We start from the raw sequence: 20,565 nt of genomic DNA on the forward strand, positions 1-20,565 counted from the left end.
TGTTGACAATTCAGGGATTCCCTCATGCCTATCAGCTAAGCCATGTCAAGGATCCCAATTCCTTTGGATGATGTCACTGGAAATAGTTCCCTGTTTATGGAATGCCTCCCTGGTGAGATGCATCTGTCTCACTCATTATTAACTTTCAGAAGGAATTTTAAAACATTCCTGTTTATGCAGGCGTTTGATTGCAGTAATATGCTTGGCAGCCTTGAAATTATTAGCTCTGAGGATAAGTGACTTTCATTTTTAAAAATGTTTTTAATTTCTTAAAAGTTATAATTCCTATTCAGTTTTTGAATGCTGAATTCTCATTTCTTATTCTTAAATACATTCCTGTGTTCCTTCAATGCACATTGGAATTAGTAGTAGCAGAATACTGCTCACAAGATTACATAGATAGAATGACATGTGCCTTCCCCATATTGTAACTCAGGGTGGCCCAACTTTTCACCCTAAGTGGGCAGCAAAAGTGCTTTTACACAGAACCCGCAGGTTTCACATTTCCTTTTCATGTGGGGATGGGGGGGAGCAAGGTCAAAGTTTGATGCCCCCCCAAGCCCTTGCACTGCATTTGCAAAGCTAGCTAAGCAAGGCACAGGGCTTTGGGAAGGAGGTATGAGGCTCTGGCAGGATCCTTAAGCCCTTCTACCTCTTTTCCGAAGCTCGGAAAAGTGCTAACTAGGCTTTTAGAAGGAGGCAGGAGGACTCTAGAGCCCTCATTCCTCCTTCCCAAAACCCAATGCCTTGCTTACCTGGCTTGGGGAATTATACATCTCTGCTTCTTGGGAGAAAAGCAATGACAAACCTAGACAGCACCGAAGCAGAGACATCACCTTGCCAACAAAGGTCCCTATAGTTAAAGCTATGGGTTTCCCAGTAGTGATGTATAGAAGTGAGAGCTGGACCATAAAGAAGGCTGATCGCCGAAGAATGGATGCTTTTGAATTATGGTGCTGGAGGAGACTCTTGAGAGTCCCATGGACTGCAAGAAGATCAAACCTCTCCATTCTTAAGGAAATCAGCCCTGAGTGCTCACTGGAAGGACAGATCTTGAAGCTGAGGCTGCAATACTTTGGCCACCTCATGAGAAGACTCCCTGGAAAAGACACTGATGCTGGGAAAGATGGAGGGCACAAGGAGAAGGGGACGACAGAGGACGAGATGGTTGGACAGTGTTCTCGAAGCTTCTAAAATGAGTTTGACCAAACTGCAGGAGGCAGTGGAAGACAGGAGTGCCTGGCGTGCTCTGGTCTATGGGGTCACGAAGAATCGGACATGACTAAACGACTAAACAACAACAACAACAAAGGTGACAGCTGCATAGAATATATTAGGAGAGGAATGAAGCTTTTTGTATATCAGTGGAATATAAACAGGTGATGAATACGAACTTATAGTGTACCAATAGAGTATCGGGAACTCGGTACCTCAGCCAGTGGGATTACTTTCACCACCCAAGCAAGCCTCCCTTACCAAAGAAAACTGGGAATGCACTTTTAGGGCCCATTGGCAGCAGCATCTCTACCTGCTCAACAACTGATGCCACATTTGACCTTAGGTGTGAGGCAAGTGAGTGTGGGTTTCGGAAAATGGCCTCTCAGACCAAACTGGGACCAGTGCTGGGTCTAATTATGCCCATTGGCTAGAGGTTCTCCATGCCTGGCTTAGCTCACGATCTATAATAGTAGATGTGAATCCACCCACATTGTGGCATAGTGCAGATCACTTTGATTCCAACCTAGTGCTGAGAATTTCTACTTGCTTGCTGACTCACTACTGTTTCTTATGGGACGCTTTTTTATGCTTACTTTTATAGTTCTGTCCCAATGCCTAGAGTGTAGTTTCCTTCTCTGTGTTGTTGTTGTTGGAGTTTGCCAAGAAATGTGAGCAAGAGAGCCCTTCAAGGCTTATTTCCAACAGAATTTCCATGTGACTATTAAACTTAAACATTTGTTCCTATATTATTTTAAAGGTTTAGTGCTCTTGAGATTATAATATTTGGTTTAACGATATTTATTTCTGCACTTGATATAAAAGTATCAGATGTCCACGTCCTAATGGCAACCTATGAAAACATAATTAAAGATTTGAAAAAGCTCTGCAAAGTACTATAGACTCTGCCATAAAAGCTTATGCCACAATTCATTTGTTAGTGTTTACGGTGCTGCATGACTTCTTGTTAATATTGTATGTCTCTCTTATCCATCTTAACTATTAGTTTCCCCAGGATACAATATCTGTCTTCTTATATAAGAGGAAAAGGTTTGTGTTGGGCTTTTTATTCTGAACTGACAAAAGACTTCAAATACTCTTACTGATTTTCCCCTTGAGTTGAAGGTTAGAGAGATGGTGAATTGGAGCAGACAGCTTCAGTATCTGCTGTTTTAGTATTTGTTGTAGCATAGTCACACCTAAATATCAGAACGTAAATCCTTACAGCCAAAGAGTGCCACCAAATGCAGTGCTTTAATTTTTTGTTAGAAGTTAATGGTAACCATTCATTTATGGGGGGAAACTCCTGCTCTAGTGCATTCGGGGGACACCAGTGGTGCAGGGACTGGTCCTCCAGATGTTTTGGGACTACAACTCCCATCATCCTTAGCTAACAGGACCAGTGGTCAGGGATGATGGGAGTTGTAGTCCCAAAACATCTGGAGGGCCGAGTTTGCCTATGCCTGGTCTATTTACTGCCCCTGGTTATCCGGGACTGTTCATATCAGCAACACCCTTTGATTCTGTTAAATACTGTTCATCTACAATCTTTCAAATGTTGCTATCCATCTTAATGCCATGGTTATTTACAGTTATGTAAGTTTTATAAATTGGTCAAACTTAAAAATCAGGTTTAACTGAATTAGGGGAAATGTTTGTGTGGGAGTGTTTAAATTGGCTTTATTCTAATCTTGTTTAAGGTGGCAAGGAATCAGATTAAACTAAGCCAACTAAGGCGATTTTAAAGGAGAATAGGTGTCTCCACTAACTGGATTTTCACCTATTTAATTAAATAAGATTTCAAAAAGATTTTTGTTCAAACTAGGCCAGAATCATTCCTTTAAACAGAGAATTGGCTCATGCATTGAGTGTTTAAAAGCAGATCTGCAGTACTGTACAGCAGAAAGTAGATCTTGCCTGGCAATGTAGCAGCCTCCTCTGGCACGTACAGAGTTTACCAGGGCACTAGTTTAATCTACTGCATCCAAAAATGCTTAACTGAGCACCTGTGCCATCTGTAGCCCTTTTCTGGAGGGAAGACCCTGGAACATGGGCCCTGGAACTTTGACTATAACATCAGTTTTCAGGGGCAAGAAGAGACTAATATAATTACCCCCATGATTGTATATCTTTTTGTGCACATTTCTGTGGATTGCCTTCTAATTATAGATCCATTCTCTGTTACAGAAGTGGTGATCCATTTTCGGTCTGAGGGCCATATTTCCTCATGGGCAGCCTCATGGGCAGCCACATACCAGTGGTGGGCAGGGCCCAGGGTCAACAATTCTACTCTTCTACTGGATTCTACCTTTGTCCAGTAGGCTATATTACAGCTACCCAAAAGTCAGGCATTTCTACACCCTGACCCACCACCCTCAACAACTCTCTTCAAACAAGCAAGAAGTGTTTTTTATCACAGTTCAAGAACACATTGCAGCCAGGCGAAAGCACCTGAGGACAGTGCAGAGCAGGACCAGTGATGGGTATCGCCTGGGGAGAATCTTCAGGGAAGACAGAAGTCCATAGAGGGCCACATTTGTATCCCAGGCTGGTTATTCCCCACCTGAGCTCTATTACAACACCAGAATGTGCTCACTGCACTTCCTTGGGCATCATCCTTGATCTCTGAAAATTTCCTACACTAAATGCCTCATCAACAGGATGCCTATGGATGCCTATGCATTGCCTGACCTCATTGTATGAGTCACCATAGCCCTGCTTGATCCTCTAGTGTGTATTACCTTTTGCATACTATGACTCTGCCACCTATATTCATTTTCCATACTGTCTACTGGATGAGTTGGTCTTTTTATATATTCTGCCAAGAGTATGGAATTCTCCCTTTTCCTAACTCACAGCAGCTATAAGCAGATGGAGCGTAGTTTCTGGGAAACACAAGGAAGTAAGTGTTCCACTGTTGTCTTATTACTTGCACATTGAGTCTAGGGGATTCCCCAGGATGGTTTTAGACTTGCCTTTTGCAAGAGTTTTAAATTGGTGTTTATTTTCCTTTATAGAGAACTACTGTGCTCATATCTTCTTGCAAGGAAAACACAACTATGCTAAATCCTCAGATCAATAGCTGGGCAAGTGCGCATTGTCATTTGGTTGTTCCACTGACATCAGCCGGATTTTGTAATGAGTGCAATAACAAAGCAGAACTTACTGTTCTGTCCTTGTCATCAATCTGGCCCTTTTAAAATCCCAGCAATTTTAAATAAAAGTGGGGAAATACTAAAACACCTCCAACAATTCCAGGCCTGTACTAATATTATAAAAAATATAATTACCATTTGAATCTGGCAGTTGTGTCAAGTGCTTGTATATCTATTTACTACAAGCACTAAAATAATAAAAAATAGATGATAATCAATAATAATGATAAATGATATTATTTGATGGATGCCTGTACATGGGTGAGATGTTAGGAGGTTGCATTCCCTGTCTGCAAGGTGAGATACAGTAAGAAATTCTCTTTGTCACCTGGACTGCACTAATAAAAATGACACTTCGTGGTATGTTGTGTTCTTTGGTGATTGGGCTGGGCTACAGAGGCCACAGAAAACTGAGAATTTGGGAATCGGTTCTGTGCCTGCATCATAAATGGAACGCCTGACTATTCATGGGAAGGAGGGAAAGGGGTTTAAAAGAAGACTCAGTAATTCAATTTAGTATTTAAATTTTCAGACTTCATCTATGTTCCCAGTATTTTCTTCTTCTTCTTTCTAAATGCACAGTTGTGTTGCTTTTTTCCTCCTCCTAACTTCAGATTTGGCTGGAGTTTAGTCATTACGTAGGACAAGGGAGGATATGAAATCAATACTGTAATTCAGCTTTAATAATAGCCCACAAAAGCTTCCATGACATAAGGGGAAGAGTTTTTCTCTCTCATGGTCACAGGCTGAACTTTTGTGACACATAGTGAAAACCATTAGAAGGTAAAAAAACAAACAAATGTATTTTTTTTTTAATACTTGAGTTCAGTGAACAGTTTAAATCTCACTGTGGCATACATTTTTACTTTTAATGTCTGATGAAAATGGTATTTCATACATTATTAAAGAAAATGAGAAGACCATGATTGCTGCCAAAATGACTTTTGTAGTTACTGGCTTTAGTGTGTAAATTGTGAGAGACCAAGTTCTTTATGTAATTTTCACTCTAGTCATGAATTTGCTAGGTGCCCTGAGGCAAGCCGTTATCTCTGCAGTAAGAGGGTAATATTACTGACTACCTGTAAGGTAGGGTTGTTGTAAGGGTTACTAAGATCACATGTACATAAAGTACTCTGAATGAACTCTAAAGAGCTATAGAAATGCTAAGTGTTAGCATCATCTAGATTTTTAATGCAGTAATTTAACATAGATGTGGCTGCTGCGTTATGGTTCTGCACCTACAATTCTGATGGTTTAAAAATGTTTTCTTTGTGTGGGTATTTTATGGGCTATTGACTCCCAGTATGTTGTATCAGCAAATTCATTGACATTAAGAATTTACTGCAGCTTTGAGTGACTGTCAGTTCTCTGCTGTGCTAATGGCTTGTTAAGAAAGACATCTTACGACTTAGAACTGAACACAAGCCATTTCTATTCTAAGAAGCAATTATGTATGCTGACACAGCATATGCTATTGAAACAGCCGTTCTTACATGTTGTTCCAGCTAACTATGTATTTCATCTCATAACTATTAAATGTTCAGGTGGAAAGCCCTGCTTGGTGACATTTTGTCCCGCCCCCCCCACATTTAATGCAGCCACCTACTTTAAAGCAAGTTCTTCAGTTTTAACCCTTCCATTAATTTGTTGACAAAAAGGATAAATAAGGTATGACATTATAGGTTCAGCCAAAACTGACTTAGGAGGTGGAACCCTATTAACATAGAGGTGGGTAAGTGGGATTACTGCAAATTGAGTTTTCCCTATGTTTCTCCATTGCAGACATTCCATTACAGTCTCTCAGCATTCTGTCATATTCCCTAATACCGATTTGAGTCTTCCTCTCCTTGTGCTAGGGACGCGGGTGGCGCTGTGGGTTAAACCACAGAGCCTAGGGCTTGCCAATCAGAAGGTCAGCGGTTCGAATCCCCGCGACGGGGTGAGCTCCCGTTGCTCGGTCCCAGCTCCTGCCCACCTAGCAGTTCGAAAGCACGTCAAAGTGCAAGTAGATAAATAGGTACCGCTTCGGCGGGAAGGTGAACGGTGTTTCCGTGTGCTGCTCTGGTTCACCAGAAGCGGCTTAGTCATGCTGGCCACATGACCCGGAAGCTGTACGCCGGCTCCCTTGGCCAGTAAAGCGAGATGAGCACCACAACCCCAGAGTCATCCGCGACTGGACCTAATGGTCAGGGGTCCCTTTACCTTTACCTCCTTGTGCTAATGAAGCCAAAACCATATAAGCTACACACAAGAGGGAAGTATTGGCAGACTCAGGGTATCCCAAAGTATGTACAAGTACGGAAAAGCCTCCTGCTGAAACAAACCTAAAGGAGAACAACAAAGAAAACAAGTATCAACAGGCTTGATGCTTATACTAATTACAAAAGAACACAAGTTATTGTGGAGCAATTACATTGCTGTTTCTGTTTTTAAATGAATTATTTTGTTTTATATTTATTCTGGGCTTCCCTGAATAAGCTATGTGTGGTGTACCTAGTCCCCCCATTTCATGGCTGAGTGAGGATTTGAACCTGGGTCTTCCCTATTCGCCCCTTTGCCTATGTTAACCATACCAATCCTTCCTGCTCCTGGTCTTCAAATAAGGCTGACAATCTCACCTGTACCTTGCTTCCTTCCCAGGATCCCCCTTCCACCTGTTGTCGCAAAATGTCCCTGTCAATAACTCAGGCAGAGATCTTGCAAGAGCAAGCAGTCTTCTTCCTCTGAAGAGTTGATGCCTGCTGCCCATTGGTGGCCTAAGAGTCTGCCCACCTACTATGTCTTTTGTCTGAGACCATGCTCAGTGTTACATTGGCATTGGAAACCTGGTTAGCGCCACAGGGCTTTTATTGGGAAGCTCAGTTGGCCCCCTCTCATTGCTTTTCTGAAGTTCTGTTAATGCCTTTCCCCCTTCTTGTTCTGAGCTACATTTTACTTGTCCCTGTTTTTTCATATGATTATGTGTTGATTAAATTATGTTTTTAACTTGTGATTGTGAGCTGCCTTAGGGACTCCACGCGGAACCCCATGTGGATAAATTATTTTCTATTCCATGCACCTGCCTGTCAATTTGACTGTTTACTCGAGGGAAATTGTGAAAATAATAGGCGCTTTCATCACTGTAGACTTTACTTCTGCTATGCAGCTGCAATACACCAAGGCAAGATAGTGAGCCATCTGTCTTTCACCCACCACCCCAAACTTTAGGCGATCAATGCCTGATTCTTGGGTTTTATGCAAGATTCACACTTTGATGCCTTAGTATCTGTGGATTTTTGTCAAGGGTATTTTAAACTTGTGGTATTACCCACTCCTCTGTTTGATGAAAGGTTGTTCCATATGTCTGGCAAAGCCTACTTTTTATTTTTAAGATGGTTTGAGCATACGTATAACACCAATCCTGGCTCAATTACACTGGCTTCCATTTAGTTCTAGGTCCAATTCAAAGTGCCTGTTTTGACACATAAAGCCTTAAATGGCTCAGGACTGCAATGTTGTTGTTTAGTCGTTTAGTCATGTTCGACTCTTCGTGACCCCATGGACCAGAGCACGCCAGGCACTCCTGTCTTCCACTGCCTCCCGCAGGACTGCAATACAGTACCTCAAAAAACTGACTCTCCCCATATGAACTGACCCCAACCCTGTGATCATCATCTGAAGTGTGCCTCCTTCTCGAGAGGTCTGAGGGTGGCAATGTGAGAAAAGGCCTTTTCTGTGGTGGCTCCCTACTTGTGGAATGTTCTTCCTAGGGAGGCCTGCCTGGCGCCTTCATTATGTATCTTTAGGTGCCATGCAAAAACTTTCATCTTCTCCTAGGCCTTTGGCTAATTAAACAATATATGGCATTTTAAGCTACGTATGTGGGCGGAGCATTGTTTTTGTTTGTTACTATGTTATATATTTTTGTGCTTTTATATTGTAAACTGCCCTGTGGTCCTCAGATGATGGGAGGTATAGAAATTCAATGAATGAATGAATGAATGAATGAATGAAATATGTTGTGAGAAGCTTAAGCACCCTCTTTTTTAAAGCATATTTGGGCCTCTCCCCCTTTACCTCTTATTAGCTGGATGACAATAAGTGTCAGACTCCTGAGATGAGGCAATCCTTTCTGAATTTTCAGTGAAACCCCAAATTGCATGTGTTCACTGTGTGTACCGTTACAAAGAACAGATGGACTTATTTAGTCTAGAGCGCTTAATTGCTTCTTGAGTGTGAGCCAACCTACACTTTTATTCCTAATTGATATTAATCTTTTTAACTTTCAAAAGTTCTATCATCTGGTTTAAGCAACAACACAAGCCATTCCTTTCGCTCACACTTTTCCCCTATGCTAACCACTAGGTGGTGCTCTGCTCCTTAGCTAGTGGAAAGAGCAGCATTAATCATAAATCACTAAGCCAAAGCATGCTAGAGGCCTCTCTACTCCTGGGGCACCCAGTTTTTTTTTTAATTTTAATGGTAGAATACATCTTTGTTCTTTGCCTGACCTGAAGAGTGACATCACTGCCTTTCTTCCTGTTGCACTGTAGCTGCTTGACTCACAGTCTTTGACACAAGCCAGATGGCTGCAATTGGTAGGCGCACAGGCTGCCTGGTACTACAGTTGATGAAACAGAATAGGAAGACGTTTTATGATCAGCTGCGGGAGCACAATAAGACTCCAGCTTTGCTAGGTAATTACGTTTTCACTGCACACTTTTATTCCTCATGGTGAAGGTTGCTTGGGAGAAAAGATTACATTTTTATTTGTGTGTTTGGAATGCATATACCTTTGATCTTTTATTAGTCAGTAGTCTGCTCCAGAGGAATGTTAGTTGGGTTGTTTTTTTTTAAAGAAAGGAAACAAAAAAGCAGCTCTGCAGTCACTCGTGGAAATGACATGTTTATTTATGTTTAATGGTTCTCTCAGGCTATTCATTGCGGTACTTACCTTCTCACTCTTCCTCCCCACCTCTCCATTTAGGAACTCACAAATGTTTCATTTCCATCGCTTCCTAAGTCAGCGTTCAGCCATGTTAATTCAAGCAGGGTTTTTATTGTTATGGTAGTTGTTGGTACTTCAAACTGATTTAGTAATACATATATTGATGCTTCTTATGTAAAGGGACTGGAAGAAGCAACATACAACTTCCCCTTTGCTTGACGTAGGGAAAGTAGAAACAGTCATCCTTCTTGTACAGTGGTACCTCGGGTTATATACGCTTCAGGTTACATAAGCTTCAGGTTACAGACTCCGCTAACCCAGAAATAGTGCTTCAGGTTAAGAACTTTGCTTCAGGATGAGAACAGAAATCGTGCTCCGGCGGCGTGGCAGCAGCGGGAGGCCCCATTAGCTAAAGTGGTGCTTCAGGTTAAGAACAGTTTCAGGTTAAGTACGGACCTCCGGAACGAATTAAGTACTTAACCCGAGGTTCCACTGTATATATTTAGGGTGACCGCATATCCTACTTTAGAGGACAGTTCTCTGAAAAAGTGGTCAAAATCCAATTTTAAGGATGGAGAAGGAACAACAAGGGGCCCTCTCAGTTAGTTCATGGAGAGCAGACTGCAGACACCACAGGTCACTTGGTCACTGTAACAAGATGTATTTCGTTTAAGCTAGGAGATGCCTCTAAATTAGCATCCTAGAAAATTTCACACCAATAACATATCCTCTTCTATCCACACCTTTGGTGATGTGTAACTGGGTAACCTACATACCTTTGCATGCCTTTTACATTGCATAACTAATGTGTGCGCACACACAATGCAAATGGAAAGGATTGGATCCCAAGGTTTGTGTGAGTAGAAGGCCATTCATGCAGCAGATCTTTCCTGTCTCATCCAGACCATGCATCTCTGGAGCACAGACTGTAGTGTGGGGTGGGAGCTACTGCTGTGGGGAAAGGGATTCACTGACAATTGGGAAGATACCTGTTGCATGATTGTAGTTCTGCTTTCACAAGGTGCCTTCTCTTGCATAACTTTTGGATTCAATCTCATGTTTTTCAGAACTTAAAGAGGGAGCAAAGAAGATATAACTATTACCCACCAGGGCCTTCCTCCTACTCTTTCGATGTTTGCACACAGGTTTCTAGGCTGTTGGTGTGCCCTGATTTAGTGTACCCATGATGCCCACAAGCCAAATGAAAATGGTGTCAATTTCCATGTTGATCCTGTTTGGCCAGATTACACATCAGGGAATTAACATGGAGGCCATAGATGATATTTTACAAATAAGGAATTGCCCAGGTTCTTGTACAAACATCTGCAAAACTTTGCCTCCCTTTCTACTGCTTCCTGCAACCTTCAGATTACAGGCGGATGAAGTTGTTGTCACGGTGCAAAATTAGTGCAGCTAATAAAACGTTTTATTATACAAAGTGTGCAATCTATTGCAAACTTCTGGATATTCAAATGAACGGGAAGAGCAGAAGAGAATAGATGCAGCCTTCCACAATCTGTTTTATTGCAGCCTGCCAACTAGAAGTTTCTTTTTGGTTTGCATTGCAGAAATTTAAGGAAAGATTCTATGTTTATTTCATAGGGTAACTGCACATCGCCAACTCTTGTAACAAATTTCCAGTCCCCTCAGATTAACTTTCCTCTCTGCATCTCTTGCTCTTTGACCAAAGGCCTCAGTGCAGTGTTCATGGGATTACACCATTTAAATATGATGACAGGGAAATTGTTAAAAGTACTCAACAGTTTCAAAGTGCCTATTATTTGTGTAACACTATCTGCCCCATTATTTTGAAGGGACCTGGAACATTCATGTCATCTCATAATAAGTGAAAAAGAAAAGTTCTGTGTTTTACTTTCTGAATTTTTCATGAGATCATTTCCCAATCATCCTTGAATTCCCTTTTTTTGTGTGTCTTGTATTTTAGCAAGGTGCATCAACGCCCGGTGCAGTGAGTGTGTTTGCTTATTATGTTATCAATCATGCTAATGTAATCAAGCATAAAAGCCTGACAGCAAGGAATTAGATAAAATTACTTATGAATGTGTATTTGGATTGTTAGTCTTGTATTTTCCTTTCATTTAAAAAAATCATAACCATCAGTTTTGCTGTGAATGTATCTAACATTTTTGATGTTTTAATTTTATTTTCATCTTTTTTTTTCTCCCTTACTCAGCTCTTGCCCCTGTTCTTTGCCTCTGGTTGTGTTGGTGAGGATATTACAGTGATGTCTGCATTCAACCTTCTGCATTTGGTGACAAAGAGCCAGCCAGTGGCCCTGCGAGCCTGTGGGCTTCCCTCAGGTTGAATGGCTGCTACTTGTTGTGGTCATGCATATGGAGGTCCCTCTTAGTGACGTGGGTGCCTCTGCTACAGTAAATACTATGCCATGCTTTGCTAAACTGCTGGCTATCTAAAACGTCTGAAGCCGAAAGTATTTGTTAAAGAGACACCATGCTTTATAGCTATGTTGGAAAATTATTTGAGAAATGTTGACTGTCTTGGAGGCCCATACATGACACAATTTCTTTAGATTTGACAACGTTTCTCAGTTCACAAAGAAATAATTAAAAAAACCAATATAATTGTCCTGTAAATAATAGTCACATTAAATACTGTATTTTTCGCTCTATAAGACGCACCAGACCATAAGACGCACCTAGTTTTTGGAGGAGGAAAACAAGAAGAAAAAAAATTCTGAATCTCAGAAGCCAGAACAAGAGGGATCGCTGCGCAGTGAAAGCAGCGATCCCTCTTGCTGTTCTGGCTTCTGGGATAGCTGTGCAGCCTGCATTCGCTCCATAAGACGCACACACATTTCCCCTTACTTTTTAGGAGAGAAAAAGTGAGACTTATAGAGCAAAAAATACGGTACTCCCCAAGCAATATATAAGCAATACAGTCGTACCTTGGAAGCTGAACGGAATCCGTTCCAAAATTCAGCTCGACTTCCAAAACGTTCGGAAACCAAAGCACAGCTTCTGATTGGCTGCAGGAAGCTCCTGCAGCCAATCAAAAGCCCCGTTGGATGTTCGGGTTCCAAAGAACCGGAACACTCACTTCCGAACACTCACTTTGCGGCATTCAAGACCCAAAACATCCGAGTACCAAGGTGTTCGGGATCCAAGGTACGAGTGTATTTACAAATGTCATCCATCTGCAGAATAAGGAAGACAATTTTCTGTGATTGTCCCTCCCCACTGCAACCCCTTAATTCTACCCAAGATCCACCCTGGGGGAATGAAGGTCCCTCCAGAGCAGATCTTGGACGGGGAACTCAAAAACAAGACATGAGAGCAGTGGCCCTTGCCCAAAGGTGTTTCCTGCCAATAAGAGGTCTGGCTAGAGAAAGAGAACTGAAATTGACTCAATAAGTGTCATAGTTTCCACTTCAAAACACTAGCACCTACTTTCTAGTCTAGATGTACTTAAGTGTACATTAATAAGGGAGAATGGAATTAGTAATATGGCATATATATCTATAAGTAGTCACTGCCTTCTGTATTAGACATTAGAGCTGGTCTGACTTTTTTTGTTCACCTTTTTATAACAGAATTGCACTTTAAGATAGTTTATGAATATCTTCAGAGCAATCTGCTTCCCCTCTCACCCAATACTCTCCCTTGTTCCAAGCCTATCACAGTTTATGCCACCTCTTCCTAATATTGCTATTCATCTGGAATACATCTTGTTTTTCTGTAGGAAATGTTTATATAATCGAGGTGTTTTTATTTTTTCCCCAATGCACAAAATTGGGATTATTTAGAAACGACTTAGTTTTAAATTAACACATGTTCTGTAGAGATTTCAGCCTAAAAGTTAATTGCTCCAGATTGCCAGTAGATGGCACTAATTATGTATTCTTTAGAATATTTTAAATAGAATTATCCCTCTCCAAACAAGAAATCTTTCACATGCAGACTTAATCTTGTTTGAAAAGCAGTTCTAATCTAGAAAATATATCAATAGTGTTCTACTTGACAATTGAATAATCTAACAATATTTGAGAATTCATTACACTTTTGTGTCCCAACATTTTCTGTTAATATACAGATAAATTTTGTTTTATAAAAACTTTAATGTAAATTTGTAAGGATAAAATCAAACCCTTATTCATATGAATTTACACAAAACTTTAAAATATATTTTCTGTAGCAGAGCACCATATTTATATAGGGGGAAACTGACTTTGCTTTGCTGTGAGTTTGCATTTTATAAGCTCATTCATCTCTTTTTCTCATTCACACTTTACGTTGCTTGCATCACCTTTTGCATGTAGTAGAAAGCTATTCTTCTTGCTCTTAGAAGTCTATAAAAGTAGAATTACATGTATAAGTTTAGTTACATTAATTGTTAAGATGTCTGAAAGACATGGATGCTTCTTAACACTAAAGTTTTTTAATACTGTGCAGTGTTTAATTGCTAGAATATTTAAATACCATTTATAAAATATTTTCTAAGTTCACAGTGGAAATTACAATACAGGTATTGGGCATATCATGTTATTTTTTGGTATGTTTTTAATGTTGAATTTTGTTTTCTTTTAATTGACTTTAATAATAATTAGGCAGTTTGAATGTGAAAATGAACTCTTACAAAGTCGTTAAGTAGCTTGTTAAGACTACTTTAATGATAATGGGAAATACAAAATTCAGCCACATCTGTCAAGCAGTAATATATGTTTTGAGTATAATACCTATCAAAAAGGAAGATGCAAAACTGTTCAAATCTAGTGGGGGTTTTTATACAAAAGTCCTTTAGCAGATAGATATTTTTTAAAATCCTAGTAAGATGTATAGTGAACCTATTTGCCTCAACTTGAGCGTCACAGTTCTAAACACAGAATTCAAATTGTTGGATATTTAATCTTAAACTAATTTAAGTCTTTTCCTTGCTGTGAGTCAGTTTACTGTGACCACAACTTGAGAGCTGAACTTGTTCCTGTCCTAGTTATTTAAAGTGGTTTCTTTTACACATTTTAAAGAGTTCTAGACAATTTGTCTATTAAAACCAACATCCAAACTTTACTGTTTGAGGTCATCTGTGAGGTGTTTCAGAGAGGCTAAAGTACAGTCTCATATCTTCTGATCTAAAAACGTCCCTCCAATTTGTCCTTCTTGAAGATGGGTTACTGAGTAAGCAGTGGTCCAGTTCCAGGAACACATGGTTAGATCTGTACCAGTTCAATATTTGGTCAGGAAATAACATTAAGACTGTGCTTTTGACCTTGATTGTTTGTCTTTTGGTGTCTATGTTTGGGAGCTGGATGTGCATGAACCAACTGAAATTAACTCTATACACTATAGAAGTAGTAATGATTGGGAGGTGTTACAATATAGAGCATGCTGGCACTCACACCATTGTTCGGAGTGTCAGCAATGTACATCCTCTGGTCACTTAAAGGTAAAGGTACCCCTGACCGTCCAGTTGCGGACAACTCTGGAGTTGTGTGCTCATCTCGCTCTATAGGCCGAGTGAGCCGGCGTTTGTCCACAGACAGCTTCCAGGTCATTTGGCCAGCATGACTAAGCCGCTTCTGGCGAACCAGAGCAGCGCACGGAAATGCCGTTTACCTTCCCGCCGGAGTGGTACCTATTTATCTACTTGCACTTTGATGTGCTTTTGAACTGCTAGGTGGGCAGGAGCTGGGACCGAACAACAGGAGCTCACCCCGTCGCGGGGATTCAAACTGCCGACCTTCCAATCGGCAAGCCCTAGGCTCTGTGGTTTAGACCACAGCGCCATCCACGGCTTGCAGTATTTGATGTGCTCCTATATTACTCTTCATTGAGCCCAGATATTCAGGTCGCAGTGGGTAGGCATGTACGTTGTGGCCCTCTTTCAGAGATGAACCTCATAGCCATCACGCATAGCTTCATAATCCTGACATGATCCACCATAAGGCACTTTGTGTGGTGCTACCATTGGTAGTGGTTCAGAAGCTGTAGCTGGTGCAAAGCATTTGACCTATCTTACGTGGAGAGGCTAGTCATAATCATAATGTATTGTGATTGACAGCACTCCAATGCCTGCACTAGCTTCCTGCTGCCTCCCAGACTCAATCTCAGGTGCTGCTGATTATTCCAACTGACCTAAATGATCTTGTCAAAACACACCCCACTGTTTTATTATATCATGACTTTTTTCATTTGAACAGTTCAGTTAAGCCCACCATCTAGTATGTACAAAGTCATGATTGCCCAGGAACTTTGGCAAAAGTTTCTACACCTGTTTGAAAATCCAGAAGGACCCCAACACAGCTTACAAATAAGGAAACAGAGAGCAAAACACTATATAGCAATAAAGTGGCATTAGATACTGTATATATAACTACAGAAAAATACATTTAAAAGTTTTAGAATGCCAGGGCTTCCCTACCGTTTCATTCTAGAGTAGAAGTACTCAGGATTTGCTGGAATTTTATTTTTGCATTTGTTTCTATTATTATTTTTTAAGTCGTAACTAGTTTTGAGTGATGGAGAGGTAGTGCATAAATATTTGAAATAAGTGTGATTTAAAAACAAATAAACTCACTCTTTGAAGGCTAGTTGTTCCTCCTCAGTTTTTTAAAGATTTCCCCCCCAAAGAAAAGCCTCACTGGAATATTGGTAAAAAAAATTAGTGAATATTAGAACAGTAAAAATCAGAAAAATACTGAGAAGGTTGTACTGAAATTAATAAAGAATCAATCTACAAAATGTAAGTATGGCAACAATAATAATAAATTTATAAGATATTTTGTAATTTGTTATGTTTTATAAAAATGATACAAATACCCTCTGAAATGATATAATGGATGAATGCAAAGACGAAGTTCAATCCTTCATCTTTTAATTCTTATAAACAAATTAAAGAAGACCTTTTTGTTCAATCAAACTTTTAGTAGCCAGGGACAAATTGAGATAAGACAAAAAGGGTTTGTAATTATTTTTTTATTGGACTTCGGAGCTTTGTTCTACCATTGCTACCTATTATGAACTTCCAGAGATGGAAGTGGGCCACATAAAATAAAATAAATAGTCTTTTTGTAGCCCTGGATTTAGATTGGAAGCTATGGTAACTTAAATTATAAAATTAAGAGATTGCATAGGGCAACATTGCCTTGTCTGTGGGTTTTTAACATTGATCCCCAAACAGGTCAAAACAGTGTTGCATGCATGAGTAATGTAGGTTCTTATTTTGCTTTTAGGTAAACTTCTGAAAGACTTATTAGTGCAAGAAAACAGCAGAGTCTGTGAATGTAAACCTCCACCACTTGACTTCTTAAAATAATCAACATAACGTTGTAAAGCACAAACCTCACTCACAGTTCGGAAACAATATTTATATTTAAGGTTGAGAAGCCAGGATGTAGGAAAATCTTGCTAATTTGTAAGGTGACCTTTAAGTGCACAAAACCCAAATAATTTGTCGCTTATGAAACAGGACATTCCTGCAAAATTTGGGTGAGTACTTACATAGTGAATCTTGTAAGACAAAGAAATCTGGAATAAAGTCTTTATCCTCCTCCAAAATAAGATTTAAACCAACAATGGGGTTAACAACAGTGGTCTTTCAAAGACTCCTATTAAAATGAGGGCTCTGCAGCAATTAATGAGAGAGCTCAAAGTAGAAAACTTGAGTTTTTAAAAGAATGGCAAGATCAAAAGTAATTTCTAATCTGTGAGATAAAAGTTTCTTTCTAGTACCTTGCAAGTTAATAACAAAGCTTGTAATGTCTACTGTTTACTCCAATCAAATACTTTTAAATGTTCTTCTTTCTGCCTGCAAAGGGATAATCAGTAGTGACCAGAAGTGTGTATGTTTAAATTATATATTTATTTATTTATATATATATAAAGATGGAAATGGAATAAAGGAGAGGGGGGAAAAGAAACATCTTTCCTTAAATTATTTGAAAGCATCTGTTCTTTAAGCTACTTTTTATGAACACTTCTTAGTAATGACTGAAGGTAAAAAAGCAGAAAAGCATCCAATGTTAGGAAATTGCAATCCAATACCATGTAATTTAAACCTGCCGTTTCTTCTCTTGTACTAAATGACATACAGATGGATAACTCTGGTCACTCTACTTTGAGAACACAATTGCTTTCTTTATGAGCATATATCTATTACGAACAAACCTTTGTCAAGACTGTTTATTTCTAATCAAGCATAACTCCTTCAGTAATTAGAAAAACTCATTTTGAAAAACATTAGTTTTTCAGACCCAGGCTAACTGTAGACACTTCAAAAGTTTTGATTTTCCTAAAACACCTGTGTGGCTTTTGAATATAATTTTAAATACATGTATTTGTAGCCTAACTTCAGTAGTATATGGCCAAAAACTAAAGTTTTTATAGGTTATTTAATGCCTTCCCTCCCCCACCTGCCCATCCAACAACTGGATTCTTTAAAATATATATTTTGTGGTGATTTTGCCCTGTCAAACAACCCCATATTCATTCTGTTAAAAATAATTAAGTTAGATAATTAAATATATTTTGAAAATGTTGACATCTCTATGGTAGCTTTTGTTATGGGAATGGGGCCACAGACCGCCTGGGTGGGCTACGTGGACCCCCAGTTGGGAACCACTGGTCTAGCGCAATGTGAGCAAGCATGAATGAGCCACAGCAAACCTTGGGCCCATGTATTTCCCTGCCTTCTTCCAGCAGAATAAGTTCAGAATCTTTCACTTCTGCTTTGGGTTTGTTGAAATCATGGCTTCTAGTTGGCTTGTGTCAGACAAACTATACTTAATATTAACCACAGTTTGTTGGCTCTGACAAAACAACAAAGTGAGGTGTTGTGTTGTTGTTTAGTCGTGTCCGACTCTTCGTGACCCCATGGACCAGAGCACACCAGGCCCTCCTGTCTTCCACAGCCTCCCTCAGTTTTGTCAAACTCATGCTGGTAGCTTCGAGAACACTGTCCAACCATCTCGTCCTCTGTCGTCCCCTTCTCCTTGTGCCTTCAATCTTTCCCAACATCAGGGTCTTTTCCAGGAAGTCTTCTCTACTCATGAGGTGTAGCAAAAGTCAAAGATTCTGAGTTCCTCCTCCTAGTAAAGAAGTGCATAGGGAGAGGCGAAGGAATGTGCAAGGGCTCATTCCTGTTGTTCTAAACTTTGGTTTTGAGTCATGTCCAAACACAGCCAATGGCTCTTCCAAATTCTCCCAAATCCTCCCCTATCCTGCTGCTTTCGATAACCTGTTTTTTGTCAATTAACATAGACTGGATCATTTTATTTTGCTTAATCATTTTAATGACTCGGAAGACTGTTAATAAATCACACCACTGCCATCAAATGTACATAACCACTTCGAGGTTTTATTACGATCGAGGGGTGCATAAATCCTGTTAAATAAATAACAACATATTCTATAAGTCAAGGGTCGCCAACTTGGCATCCATGGCTTCAGGGGCACCCTTGAGGTCTTCCCCGGAATCTGCAAAGCCCCTGAGCTGACCCACTCACTGCCCTCTTGGTGATGAATTGGTCTCCTTTTTATCTTTTGAAAAGTACACAGAGTGGAAAGAGGAGGTGGTTCAAAGAGTGGTCCTTTTTCACTCTCTCTCTCAGCTTTATGTGCTTTTCAAGGTTCAGATTAATTTCACTGGATCTAATGGACTGACTAAAAGTCTTTTTCAAGCAGAATATTTTAATTTCTAGTACAATATACAGAACAAACAGTAAAGTAGCAGGCATGCTACTCCATGTAGCAATAATTTGCAGATTAATACATTAATTCTAAGAGAGATTTCTTTATCTCTCTCAGCAGTAGCAGGTAATACTTTCCAATGCCATTAATATTTTGGATGCTCCTAAGACACAAGAGGAAGTAATCATGAGCAACCTCCAGAGAAAGTATTTCGAGCTTGCAACAGATTTTACAAAAATCAAATTGATGAGGGAGGAAGGCTTATCTGTTTCTTATCAGCAGCAGGCAAACCTTTAAAATACCATTCATTTAGATCTAAAATGCAAATTACAGCTTCCAATTGAAGTGCTGTCAGCTATTCTCTTTGATGCAAAGTAAAATTTTAAACAAAGAAACATTTGTTTCTAAATTAATGATAGCTAATTACAAAACTTTCAAGTTTCACCGAATTGTGTTTAAACATCATATGCCCATTACCTTTATATCTACCGTTTCTTGCAAATACAAAGGCTGTGCTCCTAAGCATATTTAAAGTTCCATTATGTTTAGGCTCAGGTTGTCGCCTTTTTGTGAATGATTGTGTGAATGTAGAATCTTGCCGATGGTTGTGACTTTTCTGCATTCAGAAGGCTTTGGCTGTATCACATGATCACTGTTCCAATGGAGTCACCCCCCTCCCCCTTGTGAACAGCAGACTTTTTTATTATTACTAAAAAAAAGTTGGATTTGAAGAAGCCACCAGCTGAGGCACTCTAATATATTAGAAGCTGATCTGGTCAGTGGAAAAGTAAACGCAGAAGCTGTGTTTTGGCTAGAAGCCAAAGCTATTGTTCAGGATTTCAACTAAAAAGACCCCTTCTCCTGTATCCTCTCCCTTTGCAGGGTCACGTAGGGATAAAAAGAACTGTAAGGTGGTCTTCTCCCAGCAAGAACTGCGGAAGCGGCTGACACCTTTGCAATACCATGTTACTCAGGAGAAAGGGACTGAGAGGTAAGGTATGGCCATGTGGTCAATGAGAAACACAGGCCGCTCCTCTTTCAATCTGCTGCTGTTTTCTCCTCAGCTGACAGCTTCAAGAAATTTAGCACTTGTTTACTAACTTATACAAATTAACACCACCAAGCCAGACAGGAATTTGCGGCGGGGAGGGCAAGGTCACGGGCTTCATAAATATAAAATGAACGCTATTCTGTCCCTTAGCTTCTTCTTGGGGTCTGTTTTCAGTTTACTACAAAATGTGTGGAAGTAATGGCAGTTAAGAGAGTCTTTTGTTGTTGTTGTTTTGGGGGAGGAGGGTGGAGACACCACAGTAAGCAGAGCCATAAGGGAAATAGCCCTGTGCCATTTAAAGGTGAAGTTTTGAAGGTGGTCATTGTATGTACAGACAGTTTGGCTGGGGGTCGGCGAGAGTAAGAAGGTAGCATATTTTCATTCCTGTTCCACTTTCTGTATTGAAGCACATGTGGAGAAAGTATTTATTGGCTCATTTGTGGCTGGAATGTCAAATATTTTCAATAACTGCCCTCACACGGCTTTAGACCTTGAAAGCAAGCTCTAAATCCTGGAGAAGGTTTGGGGGGGGGGGGAGAGACAAGAGAGCTAATT

General features: G+C 40.0%; 1 protein-coding gene across 4 annotated transcripts in view; it reads left to right on the forward strand.

Annotated features, from left to right (window-relative positions):
* Positions 1-20,565, forward strand: part of MSRB3 (methionine sulfoxide reductase B3) — a 61,464-nt gene that overhangs the window by 2,538 nt on the left and 38,361 nt on the right. The window contains exons 1-3 of one of the 4 annotated variants that reach the window (XM_028745534.2): positions 8,907-9,046; positions 11,492-11,618; positions 19,842-19,950. In XM_028745534.2, the coding sequence (XP_028601367.2) occupies positions 11,543-11,618; positions 19,842-19,950 (185 nt within the window). In that variant the 5' untranslated portion in view covers positions 8,907-9,046; positions 11,492-11,542. Of the gene's footprint in view, positions 1-8,902; positions 9,047-11,491; positions 11,619-19,841; positions 19,951-20,565 lie in introns of those variants that run through there. The other 3 variants (XM_028745532.2, XM_028745535.2, XM_028745536.2) reach the window with 3 other exon arrangements.

Source organism: Podarcis muralis, chromosome 10 (assembly GCF_964188315.1).
Source record: "Podarcis muralis chromosome 10, rPodMur119.hap1.1, whole genome shotgun sequence".
Lineage (NCBI taxonomy): Eukaryota > Metazoa > Chordata > Lepidosauria > Squamata > Lacertidae > Podarcis > Podarcis muralis.